General features: G+C 42.0%; 1 protein-coding gene across 7 annotated transcripts in view; it reads right to left on the reverse strand.

The window, feature by feature from the left end:
• Nucleotides 1-20009, reverse strand: part of bcas3 (BCAS3 microtubule associated cell migration factor) — a 937438-nt gene that overhangs the window by 789238 nt on the left and 128191 nt on the right. For all 7 annotated transcript variants that reach the window (XR_007449398.1, XM_049576752.1, XM_049576750.1 and 4 more), the window contains exons 8-11: nt 12741-12848; nt 12559-12635; nt 4370-4446; nt 3647-3730 (exon numbers count right to left, since the gene is read on the reverse strand). Coding sequence is in view for 6 of the 7 variants with exons in the window: in XM_049576752.1 (XP_049432709.1) it covers nt 3647-3730; nt 4370-4446; nt 12559-12635; nt 12741-12848 (346 nt within the window). In the remaining variant the exon portion in view is untranslated. The remainder of the gene's footprint in view (nt 1-3646; nt 3731-4369; nt 4447-12558; nt 12636-12740; nt 12849-20009) is intronic.

Below are 20009 nucleotides of genomic sequence, written 5' to 3' on the forward strand. Positions count from 1 at the left end.
TAATCACAGTACTCACCGGTTTGATAAAGTGGCTCTGCTGTTTCACACTATCATTTCCCCTTTTACTCTGTGTGGTAATATCCCTAGAGGAAATATTAAAAACGCTAGGGTGTTGTTGTCATACAGTTGTCTATGGCAGCAGATTGTTCTGTGTTTCTACTGGTCAAAGTGACAGCTGTGTTGGGAGAATTGGATATCAGTGAAGGGCAAGTTGTCCATAACTTTGGAGACAATTGTGGTCCATTGCTCAATAGGAAATGTAGAATACTCAAAAGTACTTTAAAAGTGCTTGGGTTATTTTTCTCAGGGAGTAACATTGGAAGTACTTGAGTTACTTTACTCAGGGAGTAACACAGTAAAGTAACTGGTTACTTTAAAAATAAAGTAACGCAGTAAAGTACTTTGATTACTTTTAAAGTAACCCTTACCCAACTCTGTATATGACATACACTTTTAGTAATGAGTGGATCTTCTTTATATGTATTACTTTCAACCACATTATGTTAATTGCATATATTCTTATCCTCACTCTGAGAAAAAAAAAAGCATCTTGGAGTGCCGTTCCTGCAGGCTACAGAGCACTTAACCCCCAAGCTTGCCTGAAAAGGACTAAATGTACAAACTCCCTATTTTGGAATATCCCATGGAGAGGGACCATCTTTTGAAGATGGGGACCACCTGAGGGTGTGCTCCAACTATCGGGGTATCACACTGCTCAGCCTCCCGGGTAAAGTTTACTCCAGGGTGCTGGAAAGGAGGCTCTGACTGATTGTTGAACCTCAGATTCAGGAGAAGCAATGCAGATTCCACCCTGGTTGTGGAACAGTGGACCAGCTCTTTACCCTTGCAAGGCTACTGGAGGGGCGTGGGAATTTGCCTATCCAGTCTACATGTGCTTTGTGGACCTGGAGAAGGCTTATGACCACGTCCCTCGGGGGGTCTTGTGGGGGGTACTACGGGAGTATGGGGTTCCAGGCTCGCTGCTAGGAGCCATTAGGTCCCTGTACGACCAAAGCGAGAACTGTGTCTGCATACTCCGACATCCGGAGGGAGCTCGGAGTAGAACCGCTGCTCCTTCACGTCGAAAGGGGTCAGTTGAGGTGGCTCGGACATCTGATCAGGATGCCTCCTGGGCGCCTCCCGCTGGAGGTGTTCCGGAGCACGTCCCACTGGTAGGAGGCCCCGGGGCAGACCCAGAACACACTGGAGGGATTACATATCTCGTCTGGCTTGGGAACACCTTGGGGTCCCCCAGGAGGAGCTGGAAAGTGTTGCTGGGGAGAGGGATGTCTGGGGTGCTTTGCTTGGCCTGCTGCCCCCGCGACCCAGCCCCGGATAAGCAGATGAAAAAGGATGGATGGATGGATGGATGGATGGATGGAGAGACCCTCACTGCAGCCTGTTTTATCTTGTTTTTGAAAATTTTGGCGTGCAGCCTCATTCTCTCAAGGTGCAGGCTTCCATCTGTGTCACCGTTAATGATGAAATATAGTGAGTGCAGTACGGATCAGTGAGTGACAACAACCCCGCCCACATTTAAGGGTACCGTTTGTGGTGGAAACGCTAGGTACCATGTCTGAAGACATGGTACGGCTCGACTCACTTTTGGTACCAAGTACTTTTCTCAATTTCATTTTCCACTGCAGACAGTACCCCCTCAGTGTAAGTGGGATTTTAACCTGATCATTGTTGGTATCCACACGTTGGAATACCTGCACTTTACGAAGTTGACTTATCAGTCTGACATGGTGACCTGAAATAGCGGTTTCTCAGTTGAAATAAAAAACGAACAATGAGAAAACGAACAATTAGCCAGTCAGCTCCACGGGTAGGACTAACGCCATTGACAAGCTGTTATTTAGCGTTGTTAAGCGGTGTGCGAGAAACATGAGGAGTAGTAACAACAACGGTGAGTGCTACAGACAAGAAAGCTGCTGTTATTGAGGATTCTCAGTATGACCCAACATCGAAGTTTGTTTTACTACATTTAAAACCCTGACAAAACAGGTATGTTATGGCTATGCATCAGTGTGGACTTAAAATGATGTTAGATTCAGGCGGCTACCTTGGTCTCTAGTGATTGGTTGGCGAAAATCGAATTCCCCTTCTCCACCAAAATCAGTTAAAGTGGACACAATTTCAGACTGAAGATGGAGACGTGTGTCCTGTTATGATTGTGTCTGATATGAGGCAACTTTAACGCACCACAAACAGTGTGTTCTCTTGCTGGATCCTGTCATCAGCAACCAAACAGAGGAATGTCTGTACTTCATCAGCTGACCATGGTGTGGTTTTGCAGGCTGCCACTTATGCAAGCTTTTCTCTTAAAGACCTACAGGTCTGTAGAGGATGTACTGTATTGCACAAGTGATGACTTCAGTGACTGTTCTCTCTGATCTATCAGTGTTTTGCAGTGTTTGAACGCCACCATTTATTATCACTTGGAACCTCAACCAAAGTGATACCAAAAGAAGTGCCAGGTACTATTGCCAATGGGAAACCATTAAAGAACAGTTCCAAGCAAACAGAGTCAAGCCAAGCAGTGGAAATGAGGCATTAGTGTCACTACCCTGTGGAGATGAGTGAAGTAAGTCCATTGGAGAGAAACAGATTACAGTGGGAAAAACAGATAGGCAGGTTGATGAAGTGTCTCATAAGCTCAGCCCCAGTCAGCCAGGCGGGCCAGGTGGATCCAATGTCAGCACATTTACAGATGGTGTGGGCAGAGCTGGATATACTGTATTATGTGCTGTTCTATCTGAATAAAGGCTTAAGACAGAGCAAAGGGGGCAGCAGTAGCTCAGTCCTTAGGGACTTGGGTTGGGAACCGGAGGGTCGCGTGTTTTGAGTCCCCGTCCGGACCAAAATTATGGAGTGTGAACTGGTGGCAGGAGAGGTGCCAGTTCACCTCCTGGGCACTGCTGAGGTACCCTTGAGGTACCCTTGTACCGAACCCCTGAACAGCTTGGGGCGCCTGACCAAGGCAGCCCCCTCACTCTGACATCTCTCCACTTTGTGCATGTATCGGTCCTGTTTGTGCATGTGTGTTTTTCAAACATTCAAAGATAAAATGAAACAAGTTTAGTCAGTACTTCTGTAGGGAGCTATGATTAAGGATACACTTCAGTGAAGATGATAATCAGTATAAAGCAGTGTAGGTTCTTTTCGCTGAAAACTGCAGTATTAAAACTTTGTGTCATATTAAGAGGTGTGCTGCATTCAATCTCAACGTATTTTTTCCAAATTTCTATTTACTTTGATATCCAGTAAAAATACCAACGTTTATAAGAACAAGCGTTAGGAGCACGTAGCAGTTCAAGGGTTTTATTTGTCATCAGCACAACATTTCTAATAAAGCAGTTTTTGGCAACCAAAATTTGTCTGCTAACAATGTTCATACAGTATGTATAAAAAGAAAATCACACAAGTAAAAATGAGTATCTAAGACATTAACACAAAACCATGCAGAAGTTAAACTAAAAGAATAAAATATAATATATGAAATGAAATACAGTATTAAATATAGTACTGTGGTCAATGAGTGCTCAGCTGTGATAAAAATGAATGAAGTGTAATTTACACAGGTTATGCAGTGATGTAGCAGTTCATGAAAAACAGGTAAATGTGTCCAAGTATTCTCACTTACTTTGGCAGCATTGATCACTGTAGCTGTATAGGACTGTGCATTGTCACCGCAAGCTCCCCCGCGAGATTGGTGACATCTGATCAACTGCATGAGCATAAAGATTTACAGATAAATACAAGATGTACAGTGTGAGTCTGCAGGAAATGTATGAAGAGAAAAACATTGGGGAAATCAACTCAGATTTCAGACATCCTACAGCCTCCCCTCTTCGCTCTTTGAAGGAAATTGGTTTTGCTTTGAAAGAAACATTAGACAGCCCAGCAGCCAATCTGCACTGATTTAATTTCAAATACAATATCACTTTAATGGCTCTGTCCCTGTATTACTCTTCAAAAAAATAGATTTGTCATTTCTGGAAATCCTTAGGCAGTCACACAAACAGTGGCCCCATCTGTCAATTACTTAAGTGGTCCAGCACTAAAACACTACGATGCATTAAATGTATTGCAGAGTCCACAATGGGACATTTTTTTAAGTACTTAACAATCCCATGACACAGAAGGGAACAGAAAACTCATATTTTTCTTTTGATTTTAAAATTCTGGACCCTTCTCGGAATGAGTTGTTTATCCAGACAGATTAAAGACTCATATCAAATGCATTTTTGGGATTGTGAATATGTTGCTTTTCTGATAAGGCACTTCCGCAGTAGATGACAATGATGAGTAGTGTGTGTTTGTGTGCGTGTGTGCGTGTGTGTGTGAGAGAGAGAGAGTTGCCTACCTTGTTCTCAGCGTAGGCTAGCCAGCGGCTTCCCAGAGCTATTGGATTTAGGCTGGGGCCAGGGCAGGGATAGCAGCCTGAAAGTACATAGATGGTCATGCTAACAGGGCCACCAATGATAATTACAACAGAAATAAACATTTTGATAAATAACCACATATCAAAAGTTTTTAAGCAAAACCAGGGATTTCCATAAGCCCTCTCCATGTAGGGTGTCTGTAACTAACTTAAACCATTACTGTGTGCCTGTGTTTGTCTCTTGTTTGGGAAGATAAATAGGAGTCTTATGAGGCTGACATGTTTGTATGCTAGTGTGTGTGAATAGTATGACCTAATGGAGACTGTGGTACCCAATAAATTGAGAATGGCTCCACTGCTGATTGACTAACACAATAATCCCTGTAGGAACACACACACACAGACAAATAAACAAGTGCGCTGTTATGGAGCTTCATTTCTATCGTTATTAAAGAGCATGGTTTTCAATGTGAGAGCATGAGCATTAATTGATTTCATGTTCCGATTTTGTAATTTTTTCACTTGAAATGAAATAGCTGTGCTTGTACTTGGATTTGATCTGTTTCTACCAGGCATATTATCAACGGATGTATTATGTGCCACAAATATGACTTTATCCATTCAATTTAAAGAAAGGAATAGCACCATAAACTTCCTTGAGGTCCTTGACTTTGGTGGTCCATGTTTGCAAGTGATCTCCTAGTAAGAGTCTGCTGAGTCATCCAAGGTGATGTCGATTTCTCCTCCAGCACACAGACATGAGGCCAGTGTGCTTTGTGACTGCTATCATACTGTATGTAGCTCTTAGAGTAAAACGTACAGGCGCTGGTGAGTACAGTTAAATAATGAGTTAATATACAGTATATCAACAGTCTTTCTATTTCAAAAATCATAAATAAAGCAAGGGAAGTACATTTAATATATCCCTTGAGGGTGATGAACGCAGTTAAAGAATAACCACCTGTATGGGACACTCTAAGAAAGAAAGCAAATGCACCCACAGCTAGGCAGGGATAGCTTTTGAATTGGTCAACACTACATAGTATTCATTGGGGAATTTTGACAGGGTTGTAGCACAAAAAATCAGAGAGCAGAGCAGAGATGAGATCTGAAAGCAGGTGATTCAAGAGTGCACAGAGGCAGCTTGAGTGCGGGGAGAAGGGCGGAAGCTGGAGTGCAGGAAATCCGTAGCACACATCCGAGAGCAAGCATACAGCATACAGAGCAAATCTTAGTGCAAGCAGGGGCGATTTAAATGCAAGGGCAAGGTTTTGAGGAAAAGCCTTACAAAATCTGAACATGAAACCAATAAACCTTGCTCTCAAATTGAAAGATCATGCTCTTTGATAAAGATAGGAATAAAGCTCTACATGATGTCAGCAAAAATAAAGACAGCAACCACTAATCCTCAATGACAAACAAAGCTGTGCCTTCCCAAACACATAAATGTCTTTAACAATGTATGCATTTGTTTCTGTGTAAACATGAATGTGGATTGCTGTGACTAACACAAAAAACTGAGCTTTAACTCCAGAGGCAGCTATCACTTCTGCTGCGAGACAGAATCAAGCAAAAACAGGTAAAAATGCTTGTAAACAGACTGGAGACATGATTGATATCGTTGTGCTGTGCTATGCTGTGTTTGAGAACAGAAGCCCTCATCTCACACACACACACACACACACACACACACACACACACACACACACACACACACTGAGCTAGTGTAAGTGCATGGAGGTGTGGGGAAAATGGCTTGCTGACAACAATTTAGTGCTCAGGGAGCAGATGAGGTGGAGACAGTAATTTAGTGTGTCATGCTGGGGAAGGGGTTGGTGGGGAGAAAGTGGGTTGAGGTAGGCCACAAGGGCTGCTGGTAATGGCAGAGAAGCCTTTTGTGTCTCTCCAAGGCCGAGGGGAGCCCGGGTGGTGAGATAACATGTGTTTGACATCCTGGCTGTAGAGCAGGGGGCTCAGCGGAGAGAGGAAACAGACATGATGGGTGGAATCAAATGAAAAGAAAGCAGGCTTCTGAGGCTGAACCCTGAAAGACCTCTGTGAGTGTGGCAATAGCTGATCATCGTCTAATATTCCATATTCTAACTTTCCGTTTTTCAAATGTACCAAAATTTTACAAAGTAAAACTTCTATTGTTACCGATGCTGCTGCTCCTACCATTTAACAACAAGAACAACTACCTCTACCAAAATATGTAACTCCCAGGTGCCCCAGTAGCTCATCAAGTAGAGTTGAGGCTGAGCTTGTATTGCAGTGGCCTGAGCCTGAGTTCACCATGGCCCTTTGCTGCATGTCATCCCCTTTCTCGCCCCTGTCTTTCCTGTCTATCTCTGTCACTGTCAATAAGGCAGAAATGCCTAAAAAGTAATCTAATAATAACAAAAATAATAATGATAATAATAATAATGATAATAATAATAGTAACTGCTATATTGTCATACAGCAATCTGTGCATCAAGGCCCTACAGTATCCATTGTGTTTCCCACACAACTGTACAGGCCTGGCACTCCAGCATGCCAACAGTGTGTGTCACCAGACCATATGTCCATAGGTTAACTTATATCGCAGCGGTGCCTGGATAGTGTGATGTGTGTGGTTGTGCTGCTGCCCTGGTCCTGCCTGATGCCTCCTGCTACTGCTGTTATCATTAGTCAAATTTTCTACTGTTATTATACACATGATTATTGGCACATATGTATACTATCAATAGTAATATATACTTTCAACGTATTGTACCACAATAGCCATAATTATTATTGTAATATTATTACTTTCATTAATGTTGTTGTAAGCTACTGTCATTACTGTCTGTCCTGCATCTCTGTCTGTCTCTGTCTCTCCTTCCGTTTTATTCTGTCATACGGATTACTGTTAATTTATTATGTTGATCTGTTCTATACGACATCTATTACACGTCTGTCCGTCCTGGAAAAGGGATCCCTCCTCAGTTGCTCTTCCTGAGGTTTCTACCATTTTTTCCCCCCATCAAAGGTTCTTTTTGGGGGGAGTTTTTCCTTATCCGCTGCGAGAATCCAAAGGACAGAGGGATGTCGTATGCTATAAAGCCCTGTGAGGCAAATTGTGATTTGTGATATTGGGCTTTATAAATAAAACTGATTGATTGAATTGATGTCACTGCAGACAGGCCTGACAGAGCAAGACAACCTGACAGAGTCAAAACTGTGCATGTTGTACAAACTGATCTACTGTATGCCCCAAAACAGCCTTGCAAGCAGCTCAGTTTATTGAGCATCCTGCGAAAATTGTTGCATCATCTGTACATTACAAAACATGCTTTTAGCTCAAGACATTGTTAGTCCACTTTTACGATTGAGATTTAAAAAAATCAGAAATTGATTTAGCTGAAAAAATTAGACGTCTCAGATCATCCCGCTCCACATGTAAGGCCACTGTATTGTTGAAGGAAAGGGTAGGATTATCTTGATCAACCAAAAAACACTAGGGCCTGACTTGGAAATTGCTTTGCACAAGTATCCTTGTCTGTTTGGTTAAAGCTGGGGTAGGCAAAATGGGTATCGGCACACACTTCATACAGTAACACAGTGTTTCCCATATACTGATTTATTCAATCTTATTTCTAGGGCTGACAATCGAATCCATTCAATTTGAAGCTTCGGAGCGAAAAACATAGTTTCTTCCAACACTAGAATTAAGATAAAAAATATTCACAAACGAAAAAACACTAATGGTCAGTGATAAGTAGTGTTTAACTTTTGATTGAACACTAAATTAAAACCCTCGGCACACACTGCAGCACAATCAAACAGATGTGCAACTCAGAACATCAGAAGTGTCTCTGACACCAGACTCAGAGCAGACCGGTGGAACTGGAAAATGCATATTAGGCCTACTAGTTACTACTTACGTTTTTCAAGTGATTTCCCAAATTTGTTGTTGAGTTGTGATATGCCAATTGCTTTTGGCAAATCTGGCACTTTGCTTTCTGGGGGTTGTCGGGGCATATTTTAAAGGGCAACCACACATCTGATGACCTCTTGGTCATGTCTGCCAGCTCCGAGTGCGCTCGTTGTCAGTATCGGAATGGTGGGGGTTAGTGTTACGTTTAAGGCCTCCCCCAAAAAAACGGGAAAAAAAAAAAAAAACGCCAAAGCTTCGAATTTCTTGGGGTCAGCCCTACTTATTTCATTGTACAGCTGTGACATCAGAGAACTAGCTGTGACAAGAGCCCTCTGACTACAGCGTCTCGGCCAAAACACTGCACATGAACACACTGAACTGACGGCTAACAAGCATGTATGTTCAGCGCCTGCATGAGAAGACATACCCCTCCATACCAGCAGACAGCGGTAGTCTGTATCATCACTCAAAAAGGGAAACAGGAAGACCGTCTTGATGCTATTTAGCCAGTTAACACATTAACAACTCACTGTCACCGCTTTGATTCAACATGCTGAATCAGAAAAAAAAAAGCCAACTAGCACTGACAAGGGCCAACACTGCAAGACACGCTGCACTGATGAGGGCGACAGACACTCACCAATGGCCCAACTTTGACTGATGGCCAACCGTCAGCTTGGTGTGTAAGGGCCTTTACTGCATATGTGTATCCCACTGACTAGCTCGTCCCTGCCCCTCTGCACTGTGGATATTCTGATACTGTGGGGTCAATTCCCCTTTTGTAGACAATGCCAGCTCTGTTAGCACTGTTGCTGTTGTTGCGGTAGATGTCAGTGGTGAGTCCAGCCCAACCCAACAGACCTTGCAATTTGTTGTCATTCTCCTAACAGCGGAGCCACACCAGCGCTCACACCCCAGCAGTGGGGCAAAGGGCTGGTCAAACTAGAATCAGCCTCTGCCAATATTAGCTCAGTATCCCATTCAGTTCAACTGAAGCCAGTGTAGTGAATTCAAGAAGGGGTGTTGTGCGCAGTCAAACAATACAAACAGTTCTGCACTGTGTGAGTATTGTGCCATCATTTGCTGTAGCATACTGCATAATTATACTATAAACAGCAGCCTTGCTCTCATACACCTTTTACAATCTATGATCACACGCCTCTGTATTTATTAATTGGTCAAAAAGTATAGCTCAAAAATCCTGTAACTTAGACAGTCACATTTTGTGAGACAGGAAATTTGTGAATATAATATTGGTATGAACAGTTTGTTTGTTTGTTTGTTTGTTTGAACCTGAAAGGCGGAACAGTCACAGTACAATTCAACCAACACTTAGTCTGCTTCAGAAAAATAAGCACAGGAAGAAATTATTGATTTACATGGGACTAATATACAACCAAATGCATGCACAAAGACATGCCTATACTCTACATAAACATAGTAGGTAACACAACGTGCTTATTGTGAGTTAATCCACTCAGAAAAGCTAGAGAAGGCTTTGGCATCAAGTTGAACCAACGTGAAAGAAAGTCCCAGCTCACAGCACACAACACTTGAATGCAAAGCAAGACCATAAACACAAGACAAACAGTAAGTGCTCACAAAGATGTGACATGTCCACCATCACCTCCCTGGAGAAGAACCAGACATACAACAGTAGAAAGGCCCGTCCAAAATGGAGCTACACATCACAGGAGCCTTTGTTTACTGCTTTTACAGCCTAAACAGACCAAACTGCATTTTGAAGAGAAGGCCCCTGCATTCAGAAATGATTAATAACTATTGAGCATGTTTGGTTTCCTGATGCTCAGACACTGATAGGGAAGGCAGGCAGACAAAGAGGAGACACATTAAAGCTAGCCAGTAAGGTCAGTTTACTCCAGTCAACGACTTAAGTGGACAGCAATGGCCTTGTAATACAGTCTGGCCTTTCTTTCATAGCCTCCTTGAGCAGATACGGCATGTACAGCCAGGAGGATGCAAGAGCTGTGTTATAAGCAGTTTCCCTGTGTTGAGCTTCAAATGGAGGGCCTCTCATGTTTCCATTAAAACAGTTTAGTCACAATGCAAAGATTCAGAGAATAAGGCACAGCAGGCCTTGAAGGGTGGTGGCATGATTGCCAATGACCGGCTTTGTATTTCTTTGACTTAATGATCCCAGCATGACAGAGTCGCTGATCATGTTGGGCATTGTTAGTGTTGACGGGTTGGGAAAAAAACATCTTACATATTTGTGCCGCTGCATACAGTACAGACCTCTGGGGTTTGGCCTAGCATTTGATAAACATACCTTTCCATTGGCAATAAAATATTATTTACATATGAAGACAACCTACATTAAATTTAACTGCTTTGTGATCTGAATAACAATTCAACACCTTAAAGAGGAACATTTTTTTTCAACCTGGGCTCTATTTTCCGATCTACTTTTGTCTAAATGAGTGATAGGATGTTCAATATTTGACATTTCTCCAGTACGAAGCTCAGGCGGACCTGCCTGCAGCCCGTGAGTGCGCGCTATATTAAATAATAGGGCACTCAGACAGCGTCAAACAACGTCAAAATATGTCCACTAAAAGTGTTTTTTTTTTAACACGGATAAGCTCGGATTGTTAGTATATTTTTCCGACAACATAGCGGAGAGGAGAAATGAACCTCTGTCTGTACCTTTAGCTGGAATCGGACATATTTGTTGTGGCAAGTCAAAACACTTCCTCTGCCTGCTCCCTCTCTCTCTCCTCGTCCCTTCAAATAAATACGGATGGTCAGCAAATTCAAATGGCTCATCCAGATCCAGTTGGTCAAAATCGGGTAAAAATTCAGCCATGACTACTCCAAACAGTTGCATTTGTAAGCTTGCTTCAGCGGTAACTTCCTGCAACAACTCATGTCTCGTGAGACCAGCTGCCATAAAACACCACAGACTGTATAGTAAAACACCAAAGAAGAAGAAGAAGAAGAAGAAGAATCTTGCGAGATGTGAGATTTCAGAGCCAGACGTTCACTCTCTAAAGCCTGATTTATGGTAGCCTCCGGCGTAGCCTGACGTGCACCTCCCAAAAAAATGTAACTACACATCAAGGAGACACAGACCCAGAGCAGACCGAGAGGGCTGTGATTGGTTTGCTTGGTAGCAACGCATTTCCGGTTCCGTATTTCCAGATTGTGCCATCCCCACCATCTTTAAACATCTTCTGTTGCGATGTAGATGTTGCAGTATTAACATACTTTCTTCGACATACAACAACTCCAACTCCAGCAAGATTCTGTCTCTCTCGGTTGCCATTGTTCACTGTGACCGGAATAGCCGGAAGCTAAACAAAGAATCAACTAGAAACAACAATAACCATACAGGAAAGGAACGCAGCCCCCTACCGCTCTGGCAGTGAATTGCACCGCAACGAAATGGAGTGACAGAGAAGTTCGAAGGGTTCACAACGGCGTCACGGCAACGACGTAGGTACGTCGTAGGTACCTCGTAGGTATGCCGCAGGACCATAAATCAGGCTTAAGTGTTTTGACTTGCCACAACAAACATGTCCGAATTTTTACCCGATTTTGACCAACCAGATCTGGATGAGCCATTTGGATTTGATGACCGCCCGTATTTATTTGAACACAGAGTACATGGACGTACACGGACGCAGAACTCATTGAAACTGAAGAGCGGACGAGGAGAGAGAGGGAGCAGCAACAGGCAGAGGAACATGTCCAAATCCAGCTAAAGGTAAAGACAGACGTTCATTTCTCCTTTCCGTTATGTTGTCGGATAATTATACCAACAATCCGAGCCTATCTGTGTGAAAAAAAATGCACTTTTAGCGGACGTATTTTGACGTTGTTTGACACTGTCCCGGTGCCTTATTATTTAATATAGCATGCACTCACGGGCTGCAGGCAGGTCAGCCCTAGCTTCATACTGGAGAAGTGTCAAATATTGAACATCCTATCACTCATTTAAACAAAAGTAAATTGGAAAATAGGGCCCAGGTTGAAAAACAATGTTAGTTCCCCTTTAAAAAAAAAACATTCTTCATTTTCCTGCCAGGAACTAAATGGTATACCCCTAAATACCCCTAAAAGATCAAAATGCCAATGAAAACAGGTTCATGGACACGAAAAAGCTCCTTAAAACAGGTATTATACTGGAACATTAATGATCACATGACTTTGTAATTTGACTGCTCCTGAACTGTGGTTTATAGAGAACATTTCTGTATAGTATGACAGAAAAACAACTCTGTAAGTCTTTAAAAAAAAAAAGGTTTCTTACTTGTAACAAAGAACTTCTTAGTGAAGGTGCAGCTGTCAAATGCTGCAATCTTCTCTTGTAGGCTCACAACAAGAATGCTGGAGGTGGGAGAACACAGTCCATTAACAGAAAGTAAACATCTGGTGTGGCATAAAATATGAGGGTCCTGAGTTTTTTTGTGGGGTTTTTAAGATCAGACATACTGTTTGTTGCAGTGAAGATCATAGATGGCCGTCTTAAACTGAATTGATTTGACCATTTCCCCTGTCCTCAGAGAATACAGGTCAGCGCAACAGTAGGGAGGGCTTGTCCTGAAAACAGAAAAACACATGCATAGTCAGGAGCTGAATTATTTATGCGGTCCTCAAATAACTATTGATAAAACTTCAGGAGTTCAGATCAGGATACAGACACTTATGACGAATGATAACTTATAATTTAAACAGTTTCTGACACAACTACTGTCATTCTCTTTTCAAATTACAACTCCACATGAAAGTTACATAGTTTTTTACGTTTCTTTAAATAGAATTTCTACTATCCCATCACCACAAGCTTGATGTCTATTTTTATCTGCACCAGGCAAAAAGCCTGGATTGGATCATGCGCTTGGTCATGTGTGCATATGTGTGTGTTGAGTGTGTGTATCCGTCTGTCCACAGCTAATCTCACAAACTACTGGACAAATAAACCTCATACTTTGTGTAGCATTTATGACTGTATGCTCAAGGACCTCTCTTGGTTGTGGTGATTCACAGTTGTTGAAAAGCCTGTTTTACTGACTGTTTGGTTTAGTCATTTGTTGTCATTGCCAACATGGCAGCAAATGCAGCCCTGGCATGTATTTCTTTTTCCAATAATTTTCAACTGTTCACTACAGTGTCATACCAGAGATATTGGATAAAGGAGATACCCCATCGTAGGCTTATCCAATGTTAAGAAAACTGTTACTCTTCCTGTCTCCTATGTGGGCATGGTTAGCTCTCACTCCAATCAAAGCCTGTTCTCCCTCAACCCCCCCCCTCCCCACCACGGTGTTGAACAGAGGCTCTGTGTATGTCTGTGTATGTCTGTGTATGCAGATTGAGAAGCAGGTGGAATGAAAATACATTCTTCCTATTATTGCAGCCTATTGCTGCACAAAGCTTGGGCATTTTTTATTTACTAGCGGTAAATAACTGTTTGTAAGCTAACTGTGATTTTACCGCCTGTTTATCAAGATCACAAGATCTTGCGAGAACTTGTTTTCTGAGATGGACAGGGCTCAAACAAAGTTAATTTTCTCTTGATCTGTGCAGATGAAAAATGCAGCTTTAATGTCAGAATGTTGGTAAGATGTGTGGCTTGTGGAAAACAAATCCAATATTTACTTTAGTGACTATAGGGTGAAAGAATTGACCATAAATTGTGATCACGTTCATTTTCCTCATTGACGACAATATATTCAGAGCTGCTGCAAGTCTACGGGGGCGTGGCGCTGACGTCACTGAATCGGGAAGTGAGCTGAGTGGGGTATCTCGCTTTATCCAATATCTCTGGTCATACTAAGCAAGTGACTATGACATAACAAATTTATGCATATCTTTCAAATTTTATGAGACTATTTTCATAGTCTTTCATAAAAATGTAGAAAGAAAACATCAAACTGTCTGCCAATAAATTGCACATGAAGCCACATTTTATTTGAAATATCTCTATACACTCTAAAAAATAATTCAGCTGCTTAGTAAATATCACAATAATTAAAAGCTATAATATCTTAATAAAATCTCTAAATATCACTTAAGTGGTTGTTTGAGTTGGACATACCAAAATAAATGCCTAAAAATCCAACAGTTACTTTTGTCTTAAATGTAAATGTATTGTCTAAGTTTATTTCACAGAAAGAAATTAGGATTTGACTAACAAATTACATTTATCAGATATCCTTAATATTTTTTATATACTTTAATCAAAATATTTGCCGATGGAGTAATTGTACTGATCAGTTTCAAGAACTACAATTATTACTCATTCCAAATCAGTATTCTTCATCTCTAACAACAATTTAAGAAATTGAGTAAGTTACGCGCCTAACGTTATGATGTGGACGCCATTAACAGTCGCGCAAAGCGAACGTGCTCATGGGAAAGCTGCTTCTCCGTCTGCTCAACGTCTGGTAACAAGCAAGAGGACCGTGGCAGCCATTGACGGAATGAGTCATTTTTTTTCATCCTGGTAAGTAGCCAGATTTCAAAAATCAACCAGCAGTCAAACATTGAATCTATCTGCATTTATACGTAACTTTGTAAGGTGTAACATTTTGAATACTGTCGCAGCCGTGCTGTCGTAACGTTGCGGGGTTTACCATTCAAACACGTAACAGACAGCGGCGACAGAGAAGCTAGCTAGAGACTGCTACACCTGATAGAGAAGTCTGTCTCAGCTTATACATGTTCTTCTTTTCATTCGACTAATGTGTTGTGTTAAACGGTTGCAGTAAATGTGTTTTTCTCTGTCTCGTCTTGCTGTCGTTAATGGCCGCGCTTCTCTGTCTCCTCCTCGGTGTGTTTGACTACCGCAGAGCAGTCAGGCTGAAGCCACGTTTCCACTTGGCTTTGACCGCATTTCTTATTGTTTCAGCCACAGCTTGCATGTTGGGTCACTTAGCGAACTGTCAGTGTTTGTGTTCATAACGTCTTCTTAGTTTGTACTGATTCATATAGTTCGGTAAATTAATGCAAGTTTAGCTACTGTTGAACAACCTCCCTCTGTACCTGCAGCACCTGCAGCAGAGGGAGGGCAGGAGGATGACTGTTTTCTACACTCTTTCTAAACCTCACACAGTATTTCCATATCAGAAATATTATCGATTTTACTGACTCAGATATTGAGTTTTAATTGTGACTTTGCTGTTGCTGCGCAAGAGATGATATTTGGTTACCGGTATATTTAAAATATAAATCTGCTCCAGTCCTGCTCTAAATTTAAATAATAAAAACTTAAAGAAAAAAAAATCAAATTAAGAAATAAGAGTTATGCTGAAGAACAAGAGCAATAAGAGTTTGGATGAGAATAAAATCCGAATAATACACACCTTTTAGTTTGGAGGGATGAGAAAATCATGGTTCATATCTCTTCACTATATGCCTTGTTTATCCAGTGTTATATTTTGGGGTTTCAGAATTTCAAATTCACAGAACTTTTCAATTATTAGTCTGCTTGTTCTATTAAGGCATTTTCTATTTCATAATTTGGATAAGTTGGACAGTCCTTATGTTTTGTTATATTTTGGGGGGAACACTTGATAATGGCTAGAACAAGTAAAGTTGTTTTTTTTTTTCCTCAAACATGTTAAATATTTTCAATATCTCTTTCACAGCACCACGACCGCTAATGGAGAGGAGGTGAACAAAGATAACGAAACAGAGAAGGTAAATGTCATACTTTAATTGTTCCAGGAGGATAAAATATGTAAACACTAAAAAAAAAGATTTTAAGATATTTATTTGGTTTAATACAATTTCAGGAAAGCAGTGAATGACATGAGTAGCACCTGGATTTTGGCCATGTTTGATTGCATTGGACAGGGAGCAGTTACTAGTTACAAAAGTCTTGGACATAATACAAACTTTTACTAATTTTATATGTCTGATATATCTGAGCTGTCCCTTTCTACTAGTCTGTTAGTTCCCTATGGTACACTATTCATCATCCTTTTTTGGGTGCACATTTGTGGATTCATCAAAAGGAGCACTTCTAAAGCATTATCGAGTGGAACATGGAACCTTTAGTCATGGATATTCAGTACCCTGTCTTCATTTAAACTGTCCTTGCTCCTTTAAGACCTGGGTTAGCTTGCGCGTACACTTGTTTAGATCCCACAGTTTGCAAGAAACTGAACAGTGTGAAGTGGTGCAATCTTTCCGATGTAAAATTTGCGACTCATTTTATCCTAATACCAAAGACTATTTTCAACATATTAATTCCCACTTGAAAAGACTTGAAACAATAGAATGTGCTTTTGATGGATGTGATTTCAAGACAAACATATATGGGACTTACACGACACACAGAAGTAGGAAACACAAGTCCTATTCATGGAAAGATTTTAAGGCTGATGTGATTGAAAAACATCCCGTTCGTAATGAGAATGATATCGACTTTCCAGTGTTGGAATTATATGGACATGTGGACACAGATACCACCTTAGAGTTGGAACTGGCAGAAGAGGTGGTGAAGATTTACGTGAGCCGCAACCAAGATGGGTCAGCCGAGGAACCTACTGATGTAGGGATTGTGACTGAGGGCATCACTGTCCTCAGCAGCCTTGGAGATCTTAGCAGAGCCTGCTGCTATCTGTTGGGACTGACCTACAGCCCCTGGCAAAAATTATGGAATCACCAGTCTTGGAGGATGTTCATTCAGTTGTTTAATTTTGTGGAAAAAAAGCAGATCACAGACATGACACAAAACTGAAGTCATTTCAAATGGCAACTTTCTGGCTTTAAGAAACACCAAAAGAAATTCAAGAAAAAAAATTGTGGTAGTCAGTAACAGTTACTTTTTTAGACCAAGCAGAGGGAAACAATTATGGAATCACTCAATTCCGAGGAAAAAATTATGGAATCATGAAAAACAAACAAACAAAAGAACACTTCAACACACCACTAGTACTTTGTTGCACCACCTCTAGCTTTTATAACAGCTTGCAGTCTCTGAGGTATGGACTTAATGAGTGACAAACAGTACTCTTCATCAATCTGGCTCCAACTTTCTCTGATTGCTGTTGCCAGATCAGCTTTGCAGGTTGGAGCCTTGTCATGGACCATTTTCTTCAACTTCCACCACAGATTTTCAATTGGATTGAGATCCGGACTATTTGCAGGCCATGACATTGACCTTATGTGTCTTTCTTCAAGGAATGTTTTCACAGTTTTTGCTCTATGGCAATGTTGTGCCGTACAAGGATTTATAACAAAGGCCTACACTTTATCCATAAACTTTTGGGCCTACATGTAACAATCAAAGCCTGAGACCACATGTTGGCGCCCAAAAGAACAAAGGAATCAGTCAACCCCCTTTCTCTGTGTGAATCAGCTGATTCAAACCCCAACACAGCACCCCAGCTGACCAGCAGAGGTCCCCTGAAATACACAGCTCCCATTGGGTGAAATCTGCCACGGCCAACCCCGCACTGGTGACGTCACGCCGGGGTATATCATCACAGAGCGTACCTGAGGGAAACGCTTCTGGCTGTGATCCTCATAGCTAATAGAAGTACCCACAACTGTTCCTAAAGCTTAGCAACTCGTCCCACGTGGCGAACGCTTTAGAAAGAGTTATTACTGTGCACAGTTAGACGCGTTTTAGGCCTACGGATTTCCCTCGCTGGTCGAGCTGATCTCCTCTCCTCTCCCTCACTCTGTGCGCCGAGGAACACAGAATAGCCCGGTACGAGACCATGGATTGACCCTCTCACCCGGATGCCCGCGGATGCGAAGTTTGGTAGATAACAAGGACTGCCTGCTTCAAGAAGAAGGACAAGGGCCCCCTTCTTTCCCCGAGTGATTCCCCGCTACGAGCCGGAATGCTCGCCTCGTCAGAGACTTGCCCCTCGCCGAGGACCCGTTAGCCGCTGTGAGCCGCTAACCACTTCACCTCCGCCGTAACAAAGGACGCACGAGGAACGACCGACACATCACTCCACCTTCTGCAACAGTAAGAGGCTTTAGCTCTGGGCAGATAGTAGTTAGCGTGTGTTTTCTTTTTAAGTTTGTAAGGGCTTGTTGATACGGACCACCGCGTCCGATTTTGGCTGCATTGATATTGTAAAAATATTGCCTGTGTTGCTGCTGTCTGTTATTCTCCTGCCCGTTTGTGTCTGCTTGTGATACGCCGTGATCCGACCTCGTCTGACCGCTATTGTGTCGCCCCGCACGCGGGATTGATCAGTACTTCGGCTGTGTTGGTTCAATGTCTAGATTCACGCTGCTCACCAGCTGAGCCAAGCGCGTCTCTGCGTAACACAGACGGGTTACTGCATCTCAATACCGCCTGCGTGACCACACTTCTGAGTGCTTCCCTTTCTCTCTTCCTCTCTTCCACTAACCTACACTTGGAGCCGAGCAATTCGAACTTCCCTCTCTACCGGCTCCCCTCCTGTGTGAGTGCATGCTTTCTTGGCAAGCCGCCATTGCGTGACGTAGCTCGCAGCGTCACAGCCGCCATCTTGCTACGCTCACACGCCTCTCTCTCTCACACACCCACTCGCTCAGACATACCTACACACACACACACACACACACACACACACACTCTCGCTCACTCACCCACTTTCTCCCACACCCTCATACACACACACACACACACACACACACGCACGCACACACGCACACACACACACACACACCCTTCTTGATGCTTGCTGGTTGATTCGGTAATGTTTTATAGTTGATAGGGTTTATAGAGCAATGTTGATGTTGGTTGTAAATTAATGTCATCAGTGTGAATAAACCCTGTTATACTGCAAAGAGAAGTTGCTTTGGTTTTTCATTGTATACTGTGATGAAGCTGGTTGACAAAGTCAGTGCCTGAGCTCCACTCCTTCCTGTTCATCTTATAGTTGCTGATATCTCCCTAGAATTAGCTTCCTAAGTGAACACTCTTGAGACTGAATTTACGTCTGATCATTGGTCCGGTTTTCCCGGTGGTGCCCCGCTGTAAGCTAATTCGATTATTATGCTTATGTAATAATTAATTAATTATGAATTAATTAATTAATCAAATATTTTAATAATCCATAATTAATATTAATAATTATGAATTATTGCCAATGATCATATTTAGCTCCTCCTCTTCCCAACAGCAAGATGCATTATCATCTTGAAAAATGATTTCATCATCCCCAAACATCCTTTCAATTGATGGGATAAGAAAAGTGTCCAAAATGTCAACGTAAACTTGTGCATTTATTGAAGATGTAATGACAGTCATCTCCCTAGTGCCTTTACCTGACATGCAGCCCCATATCATCAATGACTGTGGAAATTTGCATGTTTTCTTCAGGCAGTCGTCTTCATAAATCTCATTGGAACGGCACCAAACAAAAGTTCCAGCATCATCACCTTGCCCAATGCAGATTCGCGATTCATCACTGAATATGACTTTCTTCCAGTCATCCGCAGTCCACGATTGCTTTTCCTTAGCCCACTGTAACCTTGTTTTTTTTCTGTTTAGGTGTTAATGATGGCTTTCGTTTAGCTTTTCTGTATGTAAATCCCATTTCCATTCCTCTGTCTTGACGCTTTGATGTCTTCCTTGGTCTACCAGTATGCTTGCCTTTAACAACCTTCCCATGTTGTTTGTACTTGGTCCAGATTTTAGACACAGCTGACTGTGAACAACCAACATCTTTTGCAACATTGCGTGATGATTTACCCTCTTTAAGGAGTTTGATAATCCTCTCCTTTGTTTCAATTGACATCTCTCGT

Source organism: Epinephelus fuscoguttatus, linkage group LG5 (assembly GCF_011397635.1).
Source record: "Epinephelus fuscoguttatus linkage group LG5, E.fuscoguttatus.final_Chr_v1".
Taxonomy (NCBI): Eukaryota; Metazoa; Chordata; class Actinopteri; order Perciformes; family Serranidae; genus Epinephelus; species Epinephelus fuscoguttatus.